Raw genomic sequence first — 18,475 nt, 5'->3', positions numbered from 1 at the left:
TGGCCGTGGCTAATCCGCAGACAAATGCCAGCTTCCCATCTGTGCTCTTCAAGCGCCCGCGCACTCACCCAACCACCACCAGCCACTTTTAGCTAACCGGCTTGGGCTAAAGAGAAGGTCATTAATTACACTGGGATTAGACAATAGCGCACGCCCCTCCCTGCCTGGCCTGTAATTGTTTCCTCCCACCCCCACCCCGTCACCTTAAAAAAAGAAGAAGAAAAGAGCTTAAAATGGAGAAGGGAAGAGCTTAATTAGAACCACAAGGCTCTGTACCAGAATCTTGTTTTGCACAGTGGCCTCAAGTGATCCTAAGTCATGAGAGAAGATGTCTCTGAGCTTGTACAGAGTAGCTTTTCCTCAGCACTTGACAAATTTGTGTTTGGTATTAAGGAGAAGAGCTGCTGGGTTAGCAGATCCGCATTCAAGGCAGGCTTGGAGGTGAGACACCACTAAATTGATGTTTTAGGGGGGATAGATGGGTGACCTCGAGCCAGCCACAAACGCTCAGCCCCAACCCTGGATGGGAGACCTCCAAGGAATACCAGGGTTGTGAGGTGGAGACAGGCAATGGTAAACCACCTTCCCAGCATCTCTTGCCTTGAAAACCTACACGGTTGCCATAAATCAGCTGTGACTTGATGTCAAAAAATAAGGGAGAAGGGGTTTCTGACAGCTCTCCAGAGGTTTGGGTTGTATACAAATCCAAGATACAATCCCCCACCCCAAGGTAGTTGCTGCGTCAAACAGCTGTATCCCATGTTCTCAGACGAGTCTTCCCTCACCTCAGTTCCTCACAGTGTCCAGACTGGGTCTTGGTTAGGCCTGCCAGTGGAGCCTGGTCTTTAGGTTTGTTAAGAAAGACATAGTCAAGCTAATAATGGAAGGGGGTGGGGTTCTATTGAGAAGAACATGGGTACATCAGTAGTAGTACCAAGTAGCTGGGGATGACATCTAACCTGCTTCCACACCATGTAGCTATTTTTGCAGGGGCAGCCTAATAGCCACATGGTAGTCCCTCGCCCCATGCTTCCCTGAGTTTTAACTCTCTGGACTGCCTGATCCCACAAACCCACTAGGGTTTTTAAAGAAAATCAGTAATTGCTATTGTACTATAGTCTAATAACATAATTTATGGTCAGGAACTACCAGCGTGGTGTAGTGGTTAAGAGCAGGCGGATTTTAATCTGGAGAACCAGGTTTGATTCCCCACTCCTCCACCTGAGTGTCAGAGGCTTATTTGGTGAACCAGATGTGTTTCCGCACTCCTACATTCCTGCTGGGCGACCCTCGGCAAGTCACAGTCTTGGGAACTCTCTCAGCCCCACCAACCTCACAAGGTGTCTGTTGTGGTGGGAGAGGAAGGGAAAGGAGTTTGTAAGCCACCTTGAGTTTCCTTACAGGAGAGAAAGGTGGGATATAAATACAAACTCTTCTTCTCACTCCTCTGAATTCTGATGCAATGCTCAGAGCGAAAAGTCATTTTTAAAAATAGGAATTCAGAGGCAAAGGTAAAATGGCAATAAATAGAACATTTTTGTACCGTACTGGTGCAATGATTGCCAGTTTTTTTTTAAAGGTCTGGCGAGGGGGATGTTGTCCATGGGGGGAGATAATGGGGCCAACGTGGGCACAACCTTCAAGAATGCATGCCTTCCCCTCTACATGATTTGCAAAGATGCTTTGACAGCAACTTTTCCCAAAAAGATTGTACTAAAACAGGAATAACAGGAAACTGGAATGACATGTGTATGACATCAAACAAAACAAAAGGCAAACCTCCCTGCAACGACCCAAACCTCCAATTTGGGTGCTGAACCAAAGCAAAACCTCCCCTTGATAGCAACCCAAGTACCCCCAAAAAGAAATGCTGTGTAAATGGACATCCACACAGCTGAAAAGGACTGTTTTTAGAGGGAGACCACAGTCTGTTTCTAATGTAGGTTGCGGGACCAAGTGTCTTGTTTGCACAAATGAACCGGAGGAAGCTGCCGTGAGCACCAAAGGAGGAGTGAACCCTTTGGGTGCAGTTTCTTCCTGCTCCCTCCCCCTCAATGCTGCCGCTCAGCAGAAGAACAAAGGCCTAAAAGGAGAAGGAGGAGGAAGAGCTGGAGGCTTTGAAGCAAGGAAGCGTTTGCACCAACCCCATCCCGGAGGAAGTTCCAGTGGCTTTAATAATCAAAGCGAGAGGAGGATTTCCAAAGGTGCAGCTTTTCTTCAGTGTTGCCGGAAGGACTGTTCCTAATTCTGAGAATGTGTCTTGCAACACATTAAGAATATAAAACTTGCCTTCTTGGATTGGTCCCAGGTGCCTCTAGTCCCAGCATTCTGTTCCCATCAATGTCTAGCCAGAGGTTTCGAAGAGGCCCACAGCATAACTGTGCTGGCCCTACCCTTTTGCTAGAGACAAATACCTGGTATTCAGAGATATACTGCCTCTTCTCATGGAGGTTCCACTGACTTAGCATGGGCTGCTGATAGGATTGGAAGAGAGACCCATAAACTAGAAAAGGCCTTAGGTAGTGAAAGTAAAGGCAACAGAAAAGCGTGTTCCTGAGCCATCCTCATTCATTCCAATGAATCTGGGGCACAAGAAGTTCCTAGTGAATTGTGAAGCAGGGGAAGGGAGGTGCCATTTGGTGGCAGAGGACAAAATGTTAGCACTCCTTGGGGCAGCTTATCTGCCCAACCTGCAGGTGAGCAGCTTGGACATTGTTTGGATTAGCAACCATGGCTCAAATACAGAGTCAAATGGCAAATACGATCAGGGGCAGCTATTGAGGCAGCCTTTCAGCTAGGGCTTCGGCGAAACAGAAGCAGGGTGGAAACCAGTTGCAACTTCTCACTGGGTGGAATGCATTTTCAGTAGAGCCGAGTCAAAAGGAGCTCTGTCTGTTGCAAGGGAGGTTTTGGTTGAAATTTTTGGGGATTGCAAACAAAAATAGTGTTAATTGTTTCTTAAACTCCTTACCCTTAAATGCCTTTTTAAAAAATTAAAACTCACATCTTTGCAGCAGGCAGACAGATGTGTAAAGGAAGGATCCAGACCAGACATTGTAAGTACACTCAGCAGGGTTCCACCCTTTTTCATGGAGCCCCACCTTGTGGTTTGCACGGCCTGGCTTTGAATCCCCTACCAAGTCACCTTGGGTTCTAACAGACAGATGCTAGCTCACACTCTTTGCTTCTTGTGATGACCTTTTTAGTAAATGCTTTTTGAATGGGAGGTGAGTTCAGACACATGTCAGCTTTTTCCAACACAGGCAGGAGAATACAGAGTTTTGCATTTATGAACTTCTTCACAGATACAACCCTAACTAAGATAGCAAGTGTAGCATTCATGGCAAAGAATCAAGAAATCCCTGGTCTGAGTCTTCTGTCAGTCATGAGCTTCTTAGTATCAAAGTCAGGTGGGAAGGCAGTACAGCATAGCCCGATCTCAACAGATCTTAGAAGCTAAAGAGGGTTGTTACTTGGATGACAGACCACAAAGGAAGGCTCTGCAGAAGGAGGCAGTGGCAAACCACCTCTGCTTTTCATTTGCCTTGAAACCTTTTGATGGAGTTGCAACTTGATGGCACTTAGGTATCAATTAGTTGCAACTTGACGGCACTTAGGTGTGCAGCATCAAGCTCTCTGATGTGCTGGCCCCCGGCTCGAAGGGGCTGTCCGATGCTGTGTTTCTTCTGTAGCTGATGGGGTCCCCAGAAGGTGTGCCTTCATGCAGTGTACTTTATTCTGGATTTGGCAAAAAAGGCGAGAGGAATCCACGGCACAGGTTTTGCGCTGCTCATATCATAGAAACTTCATTTCAAGGCACACCCTGGTGCAAACCCACAGGCGCGGGCTGAACAGCAGTTCCAGTAAGCTTCTGAAATGCTCTTTGCCACTCCCCAGCACCTGCGGGTTTAGCTTTACACCCTTGGCTCAGGCCTGGCTGTCCCCAGCAGAGAAAGAAAGCCACCCCATGCAAACTTTCCCCCCTCCCTCCACCTGTTCCCCATCCAACTGGGCAAATGCCAATCTCTTGCTGGCTTCTGACGTGCTCCACGACTGTCCTGGTTGTGCATGGAACTGGGCGGGACTCTGAGGTAGCTGCACTATTGGAGGCATCAGTGAAGAATTGGGAAATCCTGTGGGCACTCGTTCATTTTGCTCCTTTCTGTTTTCAGTTGCTGAGTTCCCCCATTTGGAGTGTTCAGCCTTTCTTCCTGCTTCCTGGTCACATCCTTCATAGAATGAAGGCTTGAGGAAGAGAGGAAGGGTCCCTAGCCATTGTGTGGTTGCAGATAGGGTTGCCAACTTCCATGTGGGGTCTGGAGATCTGGAATTACAATTTATCTCCGGAAGAGAGAGATCAGTTCACCTGGAGAAAAGGGCTGATTTGGAGGGCAGACTCTGTAGCGTTATACCACGCTGAGGTCCCACAGCTCCCCCAATCCTGCCCTGCCCAGGCTCCACCCTCAAATATCCAGGAATTTAATGTACCAGAGTTGGCAACCCTCAATGCAGGTTCTTCCTGAAATCCCACTAGGTTTTCTGGCAAACCAGCCTCTTTAGGTGGAAATTCCCAGTGGGCTGATTTCTAAATAGAACTTGCTTGAAAATTCCTTCCTCTAATTACAGGTGGAGGCGGTTGAATAAGGGAGAGAGAAATGTACTCAGAGTATGCTCAGAGTCTCCTCTTTGTTAGATGGATCTCCCCCCGCCGCCAATTCTGGTGGCACATTCCAGGGCTGAACCAGAGGTGGCTTACCCGCTCAATTTCAGTCTTGGAAAGACCCCTAAGGAATTCTCTCTCAGTGTCCTTTTCTGCAAGTTCTGATGCTGAGCCCTACAATTAAAACTGCAGAAAGTTGCTCCATTCTTGCCACTTTATTATTTTTTTTGCCTACAGCCTCCAGTTCATGTTGGGGTCAGGCATCAGGGCTTGCACCGGTTCAGACCAACCGCTGCAATTCATGGAAATGGATCTTGGGCGGGAAAGTGCAGAGGGTTTGGCGGCAAAATCCACAAAAGGTGTATTTGCACACACAATGAAACACTTCTTGGAATTTGGACTCCTGCCCTGCAGTGAGCAGGAGAGAGACAGTGGCAGTTAGGAAAGGAACCACCCACCTGGGGACTGTGCTTTTCCAGGGAAAGTGCTAAGATTCCAAGAGAAAAGCTGTTAGTACTTCAGTATCTTGGACAATTGTACCCTCAGGTTTGGAAGCCCTGGGCTCCCTGTGGTCTGGGGTTGGTGCCATTGTTAACTGAGATCAGTGACTTCCAAATGGGTCCAGGTAGCTCCAAAGAGCTTTGAATGTATGCTGAGAACTCCTCAGTGAATCTATCACTAACAGTTTATAAGGCCTTCTGAAAGTGAGCACTACCACCATCACAACAAAGAAGAAGAGTTTGGATTTATATCCCACCTTTCCAGCGCGAAGCTCCCAGGGGCCGGGGAGGGGGGGCACGCACCGGGCGCACGAATTTGGGTCACGTGAGGGCGCAAAATCCACCGGTCCCTCCCCCTTTCTCTCCCCCCCCCCTTACTTTAGAAAACCGAGCAGGCTGGAGAACAGGCCTTCCTGTTCTGGTGGGGATTACATTTCCAAGGGTCTCCTGGGAAATGTAGTTCCCACCAGAACAGGAAGGCCTGTTCTGCAGCCTGTTCAGACCTCTAGAAGCGAAATCATAAAGGCGCCAGCTGGGGGGGGGGGGGCAGCGTGATTCCCTCCCCACAGCACTCTGGCCCAGCTACGCCTCTGCACCTTTCTCTCCTGCAAGAGACTCAAGGTGGCTTACAAGCTCCTTTCCCTTTCTCTCCACACAACAGACACCTTGTGAGGCAGGTGGGGCTGAGAGAGTGTGACTAGCCCAAGGTCACCCAGCAGGAATGTAGGAGTGTGGAAACACATCTGGTTCACCAGATAAGCCTCTGCCACTTAGGTGGAGGAGTGGGGAATCAAACCTGGTTCTCCAGATTAGAATCCACCTGCTCTTAACCACTACACCATGCTGGCTCACAGCAACACAAAAAGAAGAGTTGGATTTATATCCACCCTTTCTCTCCTGTAAGGAGACTCCTTTCCCTCCCCCCCCCCTCACAACAAACACCCTGTGAGGTGGGTGGGCTGAGAGAGCTCAGAAGAACTGTGACTAGTCCAAGGTCACCAGCTGGCATGTGTTGGAGTGTACAGGCAAATCTGAATTCCCCAGAAAAGCCTCCACAGCTCTAACGGCAGAGCGAGAAATCAAACCTGGTTCCTCCAGATTAGAGTACACCTGTTCTTAATCACTACGGCACTGCTGCTCCTCTCAGTGCGGTGGGTGCAGACTGGGACAGACTGTCAGCTCTTGCCAGTCCCCAAGGCCTGAGAAGGCCCTTGCATGAGTCAGGAGCCCACTTTTGTACATGTCTCAGTATCCTTTGCAGTCTTTGGCAGACTCTTCACTATACACAATGGTGTGATATTTTTTTTGGGGCTATTTTCCGAAGCCCCACACAAGCTTTGTGTAGCCTCTGAACGAGAGTACCATTTTGTATTTATCCCAACAGTGGTCTGCAGTACAGCAAGCGACTCACGTGACCCACTGATTTCAACTAAGCATTTTCCCATGTGAGACTTGACAGCAGTTTGTGCTTAATCCAGTGCATGGTGTGAACTGCAAAGTCATGCTCAATAGAGTGCAACATTTGAGTTTACTTCCACATTCCCCACTGTGTGATTACCCACATTCACAAGGGACACAGTCTCCATGCGAGTTGAAGCAGGCTTTTCAGGTGACTATGTAAAAGGGGTCTAGAAGCCCCTTCATGTATTACTCGGGGCAAATTTAGGTCACTGAAAGCTTGTTTTCACAGGGAAGAGGAAGAAGAAGAGTTTGGATTTATATCCACCTTTCTCTCCTATGGGAGACTCAAAAGGACTTACAATCTCCTTTCCCTTCCCCTCTCACAACAAACATCCTGTGAGGTAGGTGGGGCTGAGAGAGCTTCGAAAAGCTGTGACTAGCCCAAGGTCACCCAGCTGGCTTGTGCTGGCTGGAGTGCACAGGCTAATCTGAATTCCCCAGATAAGCCTCTACAACTCAAGCAGCAGAGCGGAGAATCAAACCCGGTTCCTCCAGATCAGAGTGCACCTGCTCTTAGCCACTACGCCACTGCTGCTCTCTGTTTCTGACACATGTGTTTGCCTCTGTTGCTCACGTGTTCCAGTTTCTAGCATAAATATCTTATGCGTGGAGTACTGGTTAAGAGCAGGTGGATTCTAATCTGGAGAACTGGGTTTGATTCCCCACTCCTCCGCCTGAATGGCAGAGGCTTATCTGGTGAACCAGATGTGTTTCTGCACTTCTACATTCCTGCTGGGTGACCTTGGGCTAGCCCCAGTTCTCTCTGACCTCTCTGTCCCACCTACCTCACAAGGTGTTTGTTGTGGGGAGAGGAAGGGAAAGGAGCTTGTAAGCCACCTTGAGTCTCCTTACAGGAGAGAAAGGTGGGGTATAAACCCAAACTCTTCTTCTTACCCCTCCTCTTCCCCTCAAAATAATAATAATGTGTGAACTGGTCATAAGAGATTAGGCAGTTTTAGAGTCCAGGAAAGCTCTTGCAGTGGCTTGGCTCCTACGTAATGGTCTCCGAGTGTTTGCAGTTCCAAAACAGACAGTGGTTGGTCTGTGTTCAGTTTTTCTTCTGCTTGTCTGCTGATGTTGCTGGGAACGGCAGGGAGTTTTCATGCAGGCAGACTGTAGGGCAGCAGCCTCCCATTCAGATAAGTGAGCTTCACTCAGAGGTGGTTTGTGGTCTCCGAGAGCCACCTATTAGTACAGAGAAGCAGTGCAGGCGGAGGCTGGACTGCTCAGGGGATGGCTGCTTTGCTGTTCCCTGAAAACTGGCACCAGGTTAAGACCCTGCTATCAGCAGAGCAAACTGTCACCCTCCACTTCCACTAAACAGAGGCAGCAGAGTTAGGCTACACATCTCTGTGTCAGCCAAGTATGCTAGACCGAATCTTCTACGGCCCCAGGCAAGATAACTCTTTTCCACATGTAGCAGGTGCAGCTTAACTTTGCAGGCTTGATTTACACAAAGGCCATCGATGCCTGCCCTTCGTACCCTGCAGCTGTTTGCTTCGTAGTGGGTTTTTCCCACAGTTTTTTGTTTGCACACGGATTTTCCTCCCGTAAATTGTCCCTAGTTGAGCCAGATCCACTATTTTGCCCGTCTACCACTTCCTTGTTCTTTCTGTGCAACCTCCATTTGGGGAGGTTGCCTGCTGCCTTTTTGGGGGGGATGGGGCATCCTTGGTCTAGTGCATAGGTGTCAAACTCACGGCCCTCCAGATGTTAGGGACTACAGTTCCCATCATCCCCTGCCAGCATGATGCAGGTGGGGAGGAGCGAGAAAACCCAAAGAAAGCCTTATGCACACGGATCTCCTTCACTTTCCCTGTGAAGGAAGAGAAAAGGTTACACTTAAACAGGTTTCCTAACTCTCTGATCTGAGGGCAGGATGACTGCTGAAGATGGCAAAACTGAGAATTAAATCCGAAAAGATTGTATGCCCAATGCAAAGGAGATCACATGTGCATACTTGCCCATAAATAAAGGCTTTGGCCATGGGTAAGGATTTTTGCCTCTGTCTTGAGCTAGTTCACACAGGGTGCAATGCTCAACCAGTCTCCTTGGAAGTCAGTCCATGTTATTCAAAAGAGAACTGCTCCTAGGGAAAGTATTCTTCAGACTGGAGCCATAATTGTTTCACAAGCATATAAAAGGTGAAAAAATCACGGGAAAGAAATCCCTCTGAGAACACGCAGAATGTCAGCATAGTCAAACAGGCAACTGGGGCAGTCTCTTCCAACACATCATTTTTCCATCTCCTTTTATTTGACACAAAAATGTACAAAATAACATGTGAGTGATTTTTAATTATATTAAAAATCTAAAAGGTGTGACTGAGCCATTTTGAATGGAATCAGTGCTGAAGATTTTTAATGATGATGCCGTTCACCATCCCTCAATCCACCTGGGCCTCCCAGTCAACAGTCACTTTCCAGACATTATTTACACCTTAGGCAATTTCTGTGCTGCCAGTCCCCGGGACCCCACCCACTTCCCTGGACCACCTCTGGGCCCTAGAAGAACTCCAAGGCAGACCATTTCTCCTGGTTCCAAGATGGCTTCTGCAAGGGGTTGATCTCTCACGGCCAAACTCTGCCCTTCCATCCTAAAGCTTGGTCAGACTCTGGCAACTTGTAAGGGTTGAGAAGAGGACAGATCACAACAATGCAAATGGGATTGGACACAGAACTGCCGGGAGGGCTGAGGGAAAGAGTCACGCTTTGGTCAGAGTTCAACACCAAGCTATCTCAGGAGGCGGACCAAGCTGGCAGGTTGAGTTGGTAGGATTCTCTGTCATAATTTTATATATGTATATATAATTTTTATTTATATATATTTAAAATCTCCCCCTCCCCCCTCTTGTTTTTGTTTTGTGTGGTTGGTTTGTTTGTTTTTTACAAAATGAAGGATATGGTGGCCAATGGTTATTTATAGCATGTATATCAACATTAAAACTGTAATAGGGTTGATGGAGTGAAATTCTACCCAAGGCTGCTAGAGTGAACTCAGGACACTTGACCTTGACTCCCAGGAGGCGTTCATTGCAGCAAGGCCCGGATCTGCTTTGATGTGGTGTCGTCATTGAGGTGCCGAGTGGTGTACCTAAGAAGGAGCAGAGCGGGGGTGAAGAGACATACACCTTGTCTGCCTTGTGGGAAGCTTGCTTGAGCCTTGGTCAGCAGTGCTCCATGATGGTCATAGCACATCACCCCAAATGCAGAATTCTGGCTGAGAACAGAGGACTGGTAAGGGTGAAATAGGGCGGGGTGAGTAATGCCTGAATTCAAAATTCTCTGGTTTGAAGAAGAAGAGAAGAGTTTGGATTTATACCCCACCGTTCTCTCCTGTAAGGAGACTCAAGGTGGTTTACAAGCTCCTTTCCCTTCCTCTCCCACCACAACAGAAACCTTGTGAGGTAGGGGGGGCTGAGAGAGCGCCAAAGAAATGTGACTAGCCCAAGGTCACCCAGCAAGAATGTAGGAGTGCGGAAACACATCTGGTTCACCAGATAAGCCTCTGCCACTCAGGTGGAGGAGTGGGGAATCAAACCTGGTTCTCCAGATTAGAATCCACCTGCTCTTACCCACTACACAATGCTGGCTTTGGAGGGATGGTGGAGACCAGAGAATACTGTCAACCCTTTCCTTGCCTCTGTTTTTTTGGAAAGGCACCCTAGCCTTACTTCGCCATCTGTTAAATGAGGAACAACAGTGATCTATCTCATTAGGGTGGCTCTGAAATTGATGTACACAGAGCTAGCATGGTGTACTGCTTGGAGTGTTGGATTACGATCTGGAAGTCCCAGGTTGAAAGCCCCACACAACCAAAAAAGCTTGCTGGGTGACCTTGGGCCTAACCTACCTCTCAGGGTTGTTGTGAAGATAACTTGAAGAAGAATGATGCAAGTCACTTTTGTTCTAATTGAATTGCTATGCTTAGTAACATTACATTTTTGCGCTATTCTCTCTCCATTGAACCAGTTTCAGGTTATTATTTTTTGCTGTCAAATCACATCTGGTTTATGGGGACCCCTGCTGGGCTTTTCAAGGGAAGAGACATTCAGAGGTGGTTTGCCATTGCCTGCCTCCGTGTTACAACCCTGGTATTCCTTGGAGGTCTCCCATCCAAATACTAGCCAGGGTGGACCTTGTGAGATCTGGCAAGATTGGGCCATTATTTCATGCAGCTCAGGTGTCTGTTCAGAACTCCTCGTCATTTCCCACCCCCACAAGCACATGGCCAGCACAAAGGAGGGCTTGGCCCTTTAAAGGCTCAGGCTAATCCTCCCCTTCCCTGATGGAGACTGGCCAAGCTGAGCAATATAGCGCTGGTGCTTGCCCTGGCCCGACATGGCCACCTGTCTGCTTCCGCCCTTGCTGGGGTTGGAATCAGAAACTCCCCCTTGCCTCAGGTGTCTGTTCAGAACTCCTCGCCATTTCCCACCCCAACAAGTACCTCAACTGGACTAGAACCTGCACCTTGGCCAAACTGATGATGGAAAGATTGTCCGTGCTTTCCCGGTTCCCAAGGTGTGTTCCCAGGGTGCCCAATACTGCCCCCTACTGGCAGCTAAGAGTAGGACTTAGTCTGGATGGGAGACCTCGTGGGAAACCAAAGCATATTACTTTCAGATTTATGATAGAAGGAAGGTGGAACGTACATACACAAGGGAATCCATGCGCTAATCCATGCCCTGTTCTCCATGTAAGGCTGGAATTCTCAACCAATAGCCGTGAATGCCTTTTACCAAGAAGAATGTCCCATCGAATTGCAGCTGATTTTTGGCCACTCCTCAAAGGGTTTTCAGGGCAAGAGATGAGAGGTGGTTTGCCACTGCCTTTCTCCATGAAGTAACCCTAATCTTCCTTGGCACTCAGCCTATTGCATCTAAGTACTGACTGTAGCCAACCCTGCTTATCTCCTAAGCTCAGCCCAAACTGGGCTATTAGGACCACCTCAATTTTCGCAAGGTAGCGGATGATTCTTGTGCTTTCCAAGGGGCTCTCAAAGAAGCCTCTTGGGTGATCTTACCTCAATGCGTTGAGGAGACCCTCTGTGCTGTTGGGGAGGTCTCTTTCTAGATTTGGAGTGCATCCTTTCTAATCTAGGAAGACAACAAATAAGAGAAGCAGTTAGCCAAAAGCTACAAGAAAGGAGGCAGTGCACTAAGAGAGAACAAATATTCAGGGGAGACGTTTTCATCCCCAAGGGAAAGAGAGAAAGAAAAACCTTTATGGCTGGTAGGGAGGCTTTTCTAAAACATGAATATGACTGAGGCAACCATGTCAATGCAGAGGCTGCGGTGTCACCAATGTGCTATCATGGACCAAGCACCAGCAAAATCTTGAAAGGCCACTAGGTGCTCTCCAACGCTGTTTAGAGGCTGTTGCTGGTTGGTTGAGAGTGAGTCGACTGAAGCTGAATCCAGCAAAGACAGAGGTCCTGTGGCTGGGCTGGAGGGGGAGGCCAGTGGCTCCATATCTCTCATGCCTGCCTACGTTGGACAGCGAAGTTTTGTCATTGCCACCAAATCTATCCAGAAGCCTGGGAGTGATCCTGGACCTGGTGTTATCACGGGAGATAGGGTCACCCTAGGTAGCCAAAGTGACTTTTTTTTACTCACTCTACTTGGCAGGCACTAGCTGTGAGAACTTTCAGAGGCGGAGCAACAAGGGGGCCAGGGTGCGCGCGTTGCACCGGGCACGCGGCTGGGGAGGGGGGGGGGGCAGCAAAAATGTCAGGTTTGTTTTTTGTGTTTTTTATTGTTTTCTGGTTTTTTTTCGGATTTCAGGGGGCGCAGTTTTGTGTTTAGCTGGCCTAGATTTCAGGGAGGTTCAGGGGACTCTCCTTGATAGTACTACTCAACTTTCAGTGGGTGCAGAGACTTTGGACAGGAGTTAGAGATTGTATAGACTCTCTAAAAGGGGTGCCCTGAATTCGCTCCTCCAATGGGAACTAGCTGGGAGATGAAAGAATGCTACACCTTTGAGAGTCACATAACTTTGGACCCCCTGAACCAAATTTCACCACACCTTTCTGGTATCATCAGGACAGTCTCCTAAAGAATTACTATGAAAAGAATTTTGATGGTGTAACCCTAAAAACTATGCCCCCCTGCAGGCTCATTTTCTAGCTGGCTCAAAAACACTAAACAATACAAAAAACACAAGCTATCATGGGGGCTTGGCAAAACTCCAAGATTTTACACTGGCCTCCATTTTCCCTAATTCTGCACTCATGGCAACTGGCCCCATATCTCTCCAGCTCTGATTTGGCCACAGTGATCCATGCAACGGTCCCCTCCAGACTGGATTACTGTAACTTGCTTTACGCTGGCCTGCTTTTGGCTGTGATCAGGAGAAACTTAAGCTAGTCCGACATGCAAAGCCTGGCTCCTTACTGGAGCATCAAAAGCTGTGACCAGATCACCCAGGTCTTCCACCATGCCATCACACTGCATGCCGAGTGAGTTCCAGTCCATCATGTCCAAAATTCTGTTTTAAACACTTCAAAGCATTGAGTGGACTCTGACCCGCATACTTGAGGAACATTGTCCTCCCCCATATTTTACCATGGAATCCCTCATCATGGGAGGAGTATTTTTTATATTAAGATCCCCTACCCCAAAAGCATCCATTTGGCCTCTCTGAGGCCCTGGCCCCTGTTTGTGAGGACAAGGCACCTAGAAGAGTTCAGGACTGCAAGACACAGGAATTCACTTGGAGACACCAATAAAACAACCCTGTTCACCCAAGCTTTTCCACCTGAAGATGCCAGCCACAGATGCAAGCAAAACGTCACGAGAAAATGCTACTGGAACACGGCCATACAACTCGAAAAACCCACTCTAAAGATTCCTATTGGTGTGCCTTCTGAATGGGGGCAGAGAAAAGCTTCGAAACAAGGAGAAAACCCCAGTTAATACAAAAGGAGAGAAGAAAATGGGCGGGAGGAGAGAATCTAAGGGAGACGTATGCTTTCACACACGTTGGATAATGCATTTTCAATGCACTTTAGCAATCATTTCAAAGTGGGTTTTCATGTTTCACAGAGGAAAATCCACTTGCAAGCCATCACTGAAGTGCATTACCCAGGGTATAGGAAAGCAACCATGTGTACTGACATTCTGAAATCCAGAAGGGGAAAGTTAATTGCAACGTGACTTTGGTTGAGGTGTCCACCACCCTAATAAAACATACCAAAAATGTATAACTTTGGGAATGGGGTGCGGGACAAATAATGCCCCAATCAGCAGGATGACCCCCCCCCCTTTCTGGCTAACAGATGAGCACAGGGTTGCTGCTTCTATGAAAATCAAAATGCCACTCACATCAATTTTGGAGGTCTTGGCAAAAGCCCCCACAGGATGGACATGGTCATAGAGAATGATGACCCCCACCATTACTCGCATGCAGAACAGGAGGGTTTCCGTGTTGGTGAACCGGCTCCGGTATTCCCTGTGGCAAAGAAGAGAAGGAAGATTCAGGAAAGAGGCTCCTCCAGCATTTTCCCATTTGGAGTGCTGTGTGGTTTCCAGGCTGTATGGCCGTGTTCTAGCAGCATTCTCTCCTGACGTTTCGCCTGCATCTGTGGCTGGCATCTTCAGAGGATCTGATGTAGGAAAGGAAAGCAAGTGGAGTATATATACTGTGAGGTCATTAGGTGAGGCCATCTGACCTCACAGTATATATACTCCACTTGCTTTTCTTTCCTACATCAGATCCTCTGAAGATGCCAGCCACAGATGCAGGCGAAACATCAGGAGAGAATGCTGCCAGAACACGGCCATACAGCCCGGAAACCACACAGCACTCCAGTGATTCCGGCCATGAAAGCCTTCGACAATACATTTTCCCATTTGTTGGCACTGCCAGATGAAGATCTGGATCCTGCCAAGTGCTTCTCTTTGCACCATGCTACCTCAGCCCCCTCTAGGTCCCAGACAACTGAAAGGTCTCGCCATTCAATGAATACCAGCTTACTGCTAGGCTCCAACCCAAAGGAAATCTGGTTAGCCTCAACCAGGGTTTTTACGGCCCCGGCCCCAGCCTGGAGGAACACTCTGTCTCAGGAGACCAGGGACCTGTGAGACCTTACGCAGTTCTGCAGGTCCTGTAAGGCAGAGTTGTTCCACCAGGCCTGTTGTTGAGGCAGCTACGGTCAACCACCTGGGCCTCCCCCATCAATCTGGTCCAGTTTTTCAAATTGGATTCCAACTTTTTTATTAGTCCATCTAGACACCTTGGTGGGGTTACTGTTTTTTTTAAAACTACAATAGACAGGATATGTAAGTGCCACTTGGATTTGTGTAGTATTTATAAGTTTGTAGAGATTTTATATTATTATGTACGTGATGCCCCAAACATGGAATGAGAGAGACGGCATATTAAATTCAATACATAATAATAACTTCCTCAGTGGTTTCCAATCCAAATGCTAATTAGGGTCGATGCTGCTTAGCTTCTGAGATCTGATGAGATTGGGTTAGCCGAGATCTGATGAGATTGGGTTAGGCAGTATGTGGGGGGTATCTGGGGGGGGGGGGGGCACATGTCCTCAGGTGCATGCCAGCTGGTCATGTAGGGGGGCAGAGAATTTCCCCCACACCACTCCCCTCAGCCCAGCCCTGCCCTGCCAGGCCGCTCCTTCAACTGGTGGAGGCTCCGTGGTTAAAAGAGTAGCTTGGCGGGGCTGGGCCGAGAGGCAGCCTGCAGCAGCCTCCCACTGGCTAAGGTAAGTGCAGTGCGGGGGACCGTGGTGTTGCCCTGGGTCCCATTTCTGCCCCTCCCCTACACCTCTGAGCCTAGGCCACTCAGGACAGGGCCATGTTCAGGCCAGCAGAGGCTTTTTGCTTAAGGAAAGTCCTTGGTGACTGATTTTGATTCTTCCTGCTTATTTTGCACTTTTTCAGTCTGGTGTTTGAATGTGTGGATTTCCTTTTTGCCTGTTGCGTGGTTTTAGATCTTGCTGCAAACCATCCTAGAATGGCATCAGAGCCAAAAAGCAAACTTTACATTTAGTAACTGAAGGCAAAGAACTCACGGAGTTTCCAGCATCACTCTGCAGACGCAGGCCATGGTGCTTAAGCAATCAGTCGTGTCCTCTATGGGGAGAGTTTTGTTCTGAAATGAAGGGAAGGGACAAGATTGGCATTTCGATCTCCTAATTCATCCTTCCCAGCTCGAGAAAAAGAGAACTCATACCTGATGGGAGAAATGCCACCTCAATGCTTACACCAACAGATTAGCTCCTTTTGGCAGAAGTCAGCCATTAGGGCTTGTCTAAGGCCCCTTCCGCATGCGCAGAATAATGCATTTTCAATCCACTTTTCAATGCAGCTGGATTTTACTGTGCGGAACAGCAAAATCCACTTTCAAACAATTGTGAAAGTGGATTAAAAGTGCATTATTCTGCATGTGCGGAAGGGGCCTAAGAAATAATTATAGTGTGTCATCAAGTTGCAACAGACTCATGGCTACCCCAGGACAATGGGGTTTTCGAGGCAAGATAGGAGCACAGTTGATTTGCCATTGCCTTCCTTTGCATACCATCCCTCATCTTCCTTCATGGTCTCCCACCCCATCCCATCCCTTTTTCAACAAAAAGAACGAAGTAGAATTGTAACTTCATCTGCCATGTGCTGGACCATCTTTGTTTTAGAATGTTCCACCTTGGTCCTAGTGCTTACCTAGTTCTGATAGGTAAGAGCACTAGGACCCCAACGGAGTATTCTCAAACGAAGACAGGCCAGCACGTGGCAGATAAAGTTTAGTTCTTTTTGTCAAAAAAGGTGTATGCAGAGCTGACCCTGCTTAGCTTCCAGGTTCTGACAAGAGCAGGCGAATCAGGACTATTCAGATTAGAGCTTGTTCACTGCAAGCTACATATTTAGAGCAGCATCAACCCAGTCAGCCAAGGAACTCTGGGATTTGTAGTTCCTGAAAGCAAGAGGCATCTTCCTCTCCACAGAGCTGTCACTCACCTCTGACACAAATTTAGTTGTGGCATTGCTCAGAGTTTTCAGCATGGGGGTGGCTTCTGCATAGAATAGCGACATCCGATTGGCCATTTCATTGTTCACTTCGCTCTCTGCATCTAACTGCATGACAGGAAAAGAAACGAGGTGCTGAGAGGGGGACATTTTTGCTCACCACTAATGACAGCTTCATTCTCCCAATTTTTGTGTGTGCAAAAGTTTCCCCCTCCACACTGAGAAGGGCAGAAATGTGCTCACGTGCAAATTGTTGATTCGGTTTCGACTGATAGTTCTTCTGTAGTAGCTAAAGTCATTCTGGATGGCAGGGTTGGTCATCTGGTGTGCAGAGGAAGACAGAAGAGTGGATTTTTAGTGCCTGCTCAGTGTGAAACAGGCTGCTTCTCTCCAGGTATGGGAGAAAACGTAGCATGCACTTCATAAGCCAGGACCTCACCTGTTCCGATCATTTAGAACGCGTTTTGTGCATGCGTGAGCACATGTACACAAGCTGTCCAACGCATACAACATTGTTTGCATAAGCGCAATTCAGAAACTGTTACGGCAGGGCTGTGGCATTTTATCCTGAGATGACATCCCCACTAGGGTGACTAAAGGCAAAGACCCCGTCTGCGGACACCATCCTGCTAGCGGGGTGCTCTCCTGACCCCCTCCAGCAGTACCTTGAGCTCATCGAAACTGAGAGTGAAGTGTAAGATTTCTGCAAACTGCTTGGCTAGGGCCTGTTCTCGCTCCAGGTGCTGAGTTGGTGCATATGGAGGGCTGGTGAGGGCTTCCAGCAAACTCCGCAAAGCATTCTCTGGGAGAGACAGAAGGCAGAAAACGGCACGTCACACATAGTCTAGACACGGCCAGACCAAACATAGCCTTGAAGAGGGTGGTTGGGTCTTTCCAGCTTGTGGAGAGAGGATCAAAAGAGCTCGCTACCCAGACCCAACACAGCTAGGTGACTTGCTGATCAAAGTATGGGGGGTGGGGCACTTCCGTGCTGTTGAGCTCTACAGTTCAGGCCTGAATGCAAGACTGTGGACGGCTGAAGAGCGAATGGATGGTACCGCTTTCCAGTAGGCATTAGGAGCCCCAGTCCAAGCTCTACAAAGAACCTGAGTTCGATCCTGACAGAAGCCAGTTTCAGGTAGCCAGCTCAAAGTTGACACAGCCCTCCAACCTTCTGAAGTCGGTAAAATGAGCACCCAGCTTGCTGGGGGTACAGCATAGATGACTGGGGAAGGCCATGGCAAACCACCTCATAAACACAGTCTGCCTAGTAAACGGCATCATATGATGTCACCCCATGGGTCAGTATTGACCTGGTACTTGAACAGGGGACTACATTTACCTCATAATGAACCAGTCTGTTGGTTTGTCAAGGCCCATTTCATCTGCCCAGGTTGGCAGTGAGGATGCAGGCTTAGGTCTTTCACATCACCTGGTACTTGACCTTTTTAACCAGAGATGCTGAGCATTGAACCTGGGACCTTCTGCACACCAAGCAGATTTTCTACCAATAAGCAAAATATCTGCTAGCTCAGAAATGAGTTGCAGCGTCCCCAGACCCAACTCCTACCTAAGACACAGGGCCTTCCATGTCAGGCACTGCTCTCTTGGTCACCAAGGGAATGAAGGCAACTGAAGCCACAACTCAGAACGACCCAGTCTTGGGAATCAGGTGACTTCCAAGACCTAATCTCCCATCACTGTCAGCTATGAAGCTCCCATGTCCTCTGCTTCCCACAGTCTGGACAGGTTTTTCTCTGCACAGCCTGCCCTCCAACCTTGCTCCTGTACCTGCACAAAGTCACCCACTAGGTTTGGTAAATGCAATCTCTTATCCTGCGAGGGTGCATGAGAGATCCCCTGCTCAGTTGA

General features: G+C 48.4%; 1 protein-coding gene across 3 annotated transcripts in view; it reads right to left on the bottom strand.

Annotated features, from left to right (window-relative positions):
• Positions 1-8,855: 8,855 nt before the first annotated feature.
• Positions 8,856-18,475, bottom strand: part of LOC125435159 (CYFIP-related Rac1 interactor A-like) — a 31,475-nt gene continuing 21,855 nt past the window's right edge. For 2 of the 3 annotated variants that reach the window (XM_048501238.1, XM_048501239.1), the window contains 7 exons: positions 17,269-17,405; positions 16,847-16,924; positions 16,595-16,711; positions 15,655-15,734; positions 13,943-14,069; positions 11,644-11,716; positions 8,856-9,714 (listed from right to left, as the gene is read on the bottom strand). In XM_048501238.1, coding sequence (XP_048357195.1) covers positions 11,690-11,716; positions 13,943-14,069; positions 15,655-15,734; positions 16,595-16,711; positions 16,847-16,924; positions 17,269-17,405 — 566 coding nt within the window. In that variant the 3' untranslated portion in view covers positions 8,856-9,714; positions 11,644-11,689. Of the gene's footprint in view, positions 9,715-11,643; positions 11,717-13,935; positions 14,070-15,654; positions 15,735-16,594; positions 16,712-16,846; positions 16,925-17,268; positions 17,406-18,475 lie in introns of all 3 variants that reach the window. The other variant, XM_048501241.1, reaches the window with a different exon arrangement.

This window comes from Sphaerodactylus townsendi, linkage group LG06 (assembly GCF_021028975.2).
Source record: "Sphaerodactylus townsendi isolate TG3544 linkage group LG06, MPM_Stown_v2.3, whole genome shotgun sequence".
Classification (NCBI taxonomy): domain Eukaryota; kingdom Metazoa; phylum Chordata; class Lepidosauria; order Squamata; family Sphaerodactylidae; genus Sphaerodactylus; species Sphaerodactylus townsendi.
Note: the sequence above shows the minus strand (reverse complement) of the source record. Positions and strands in the feature narration are given on the sequence as shown.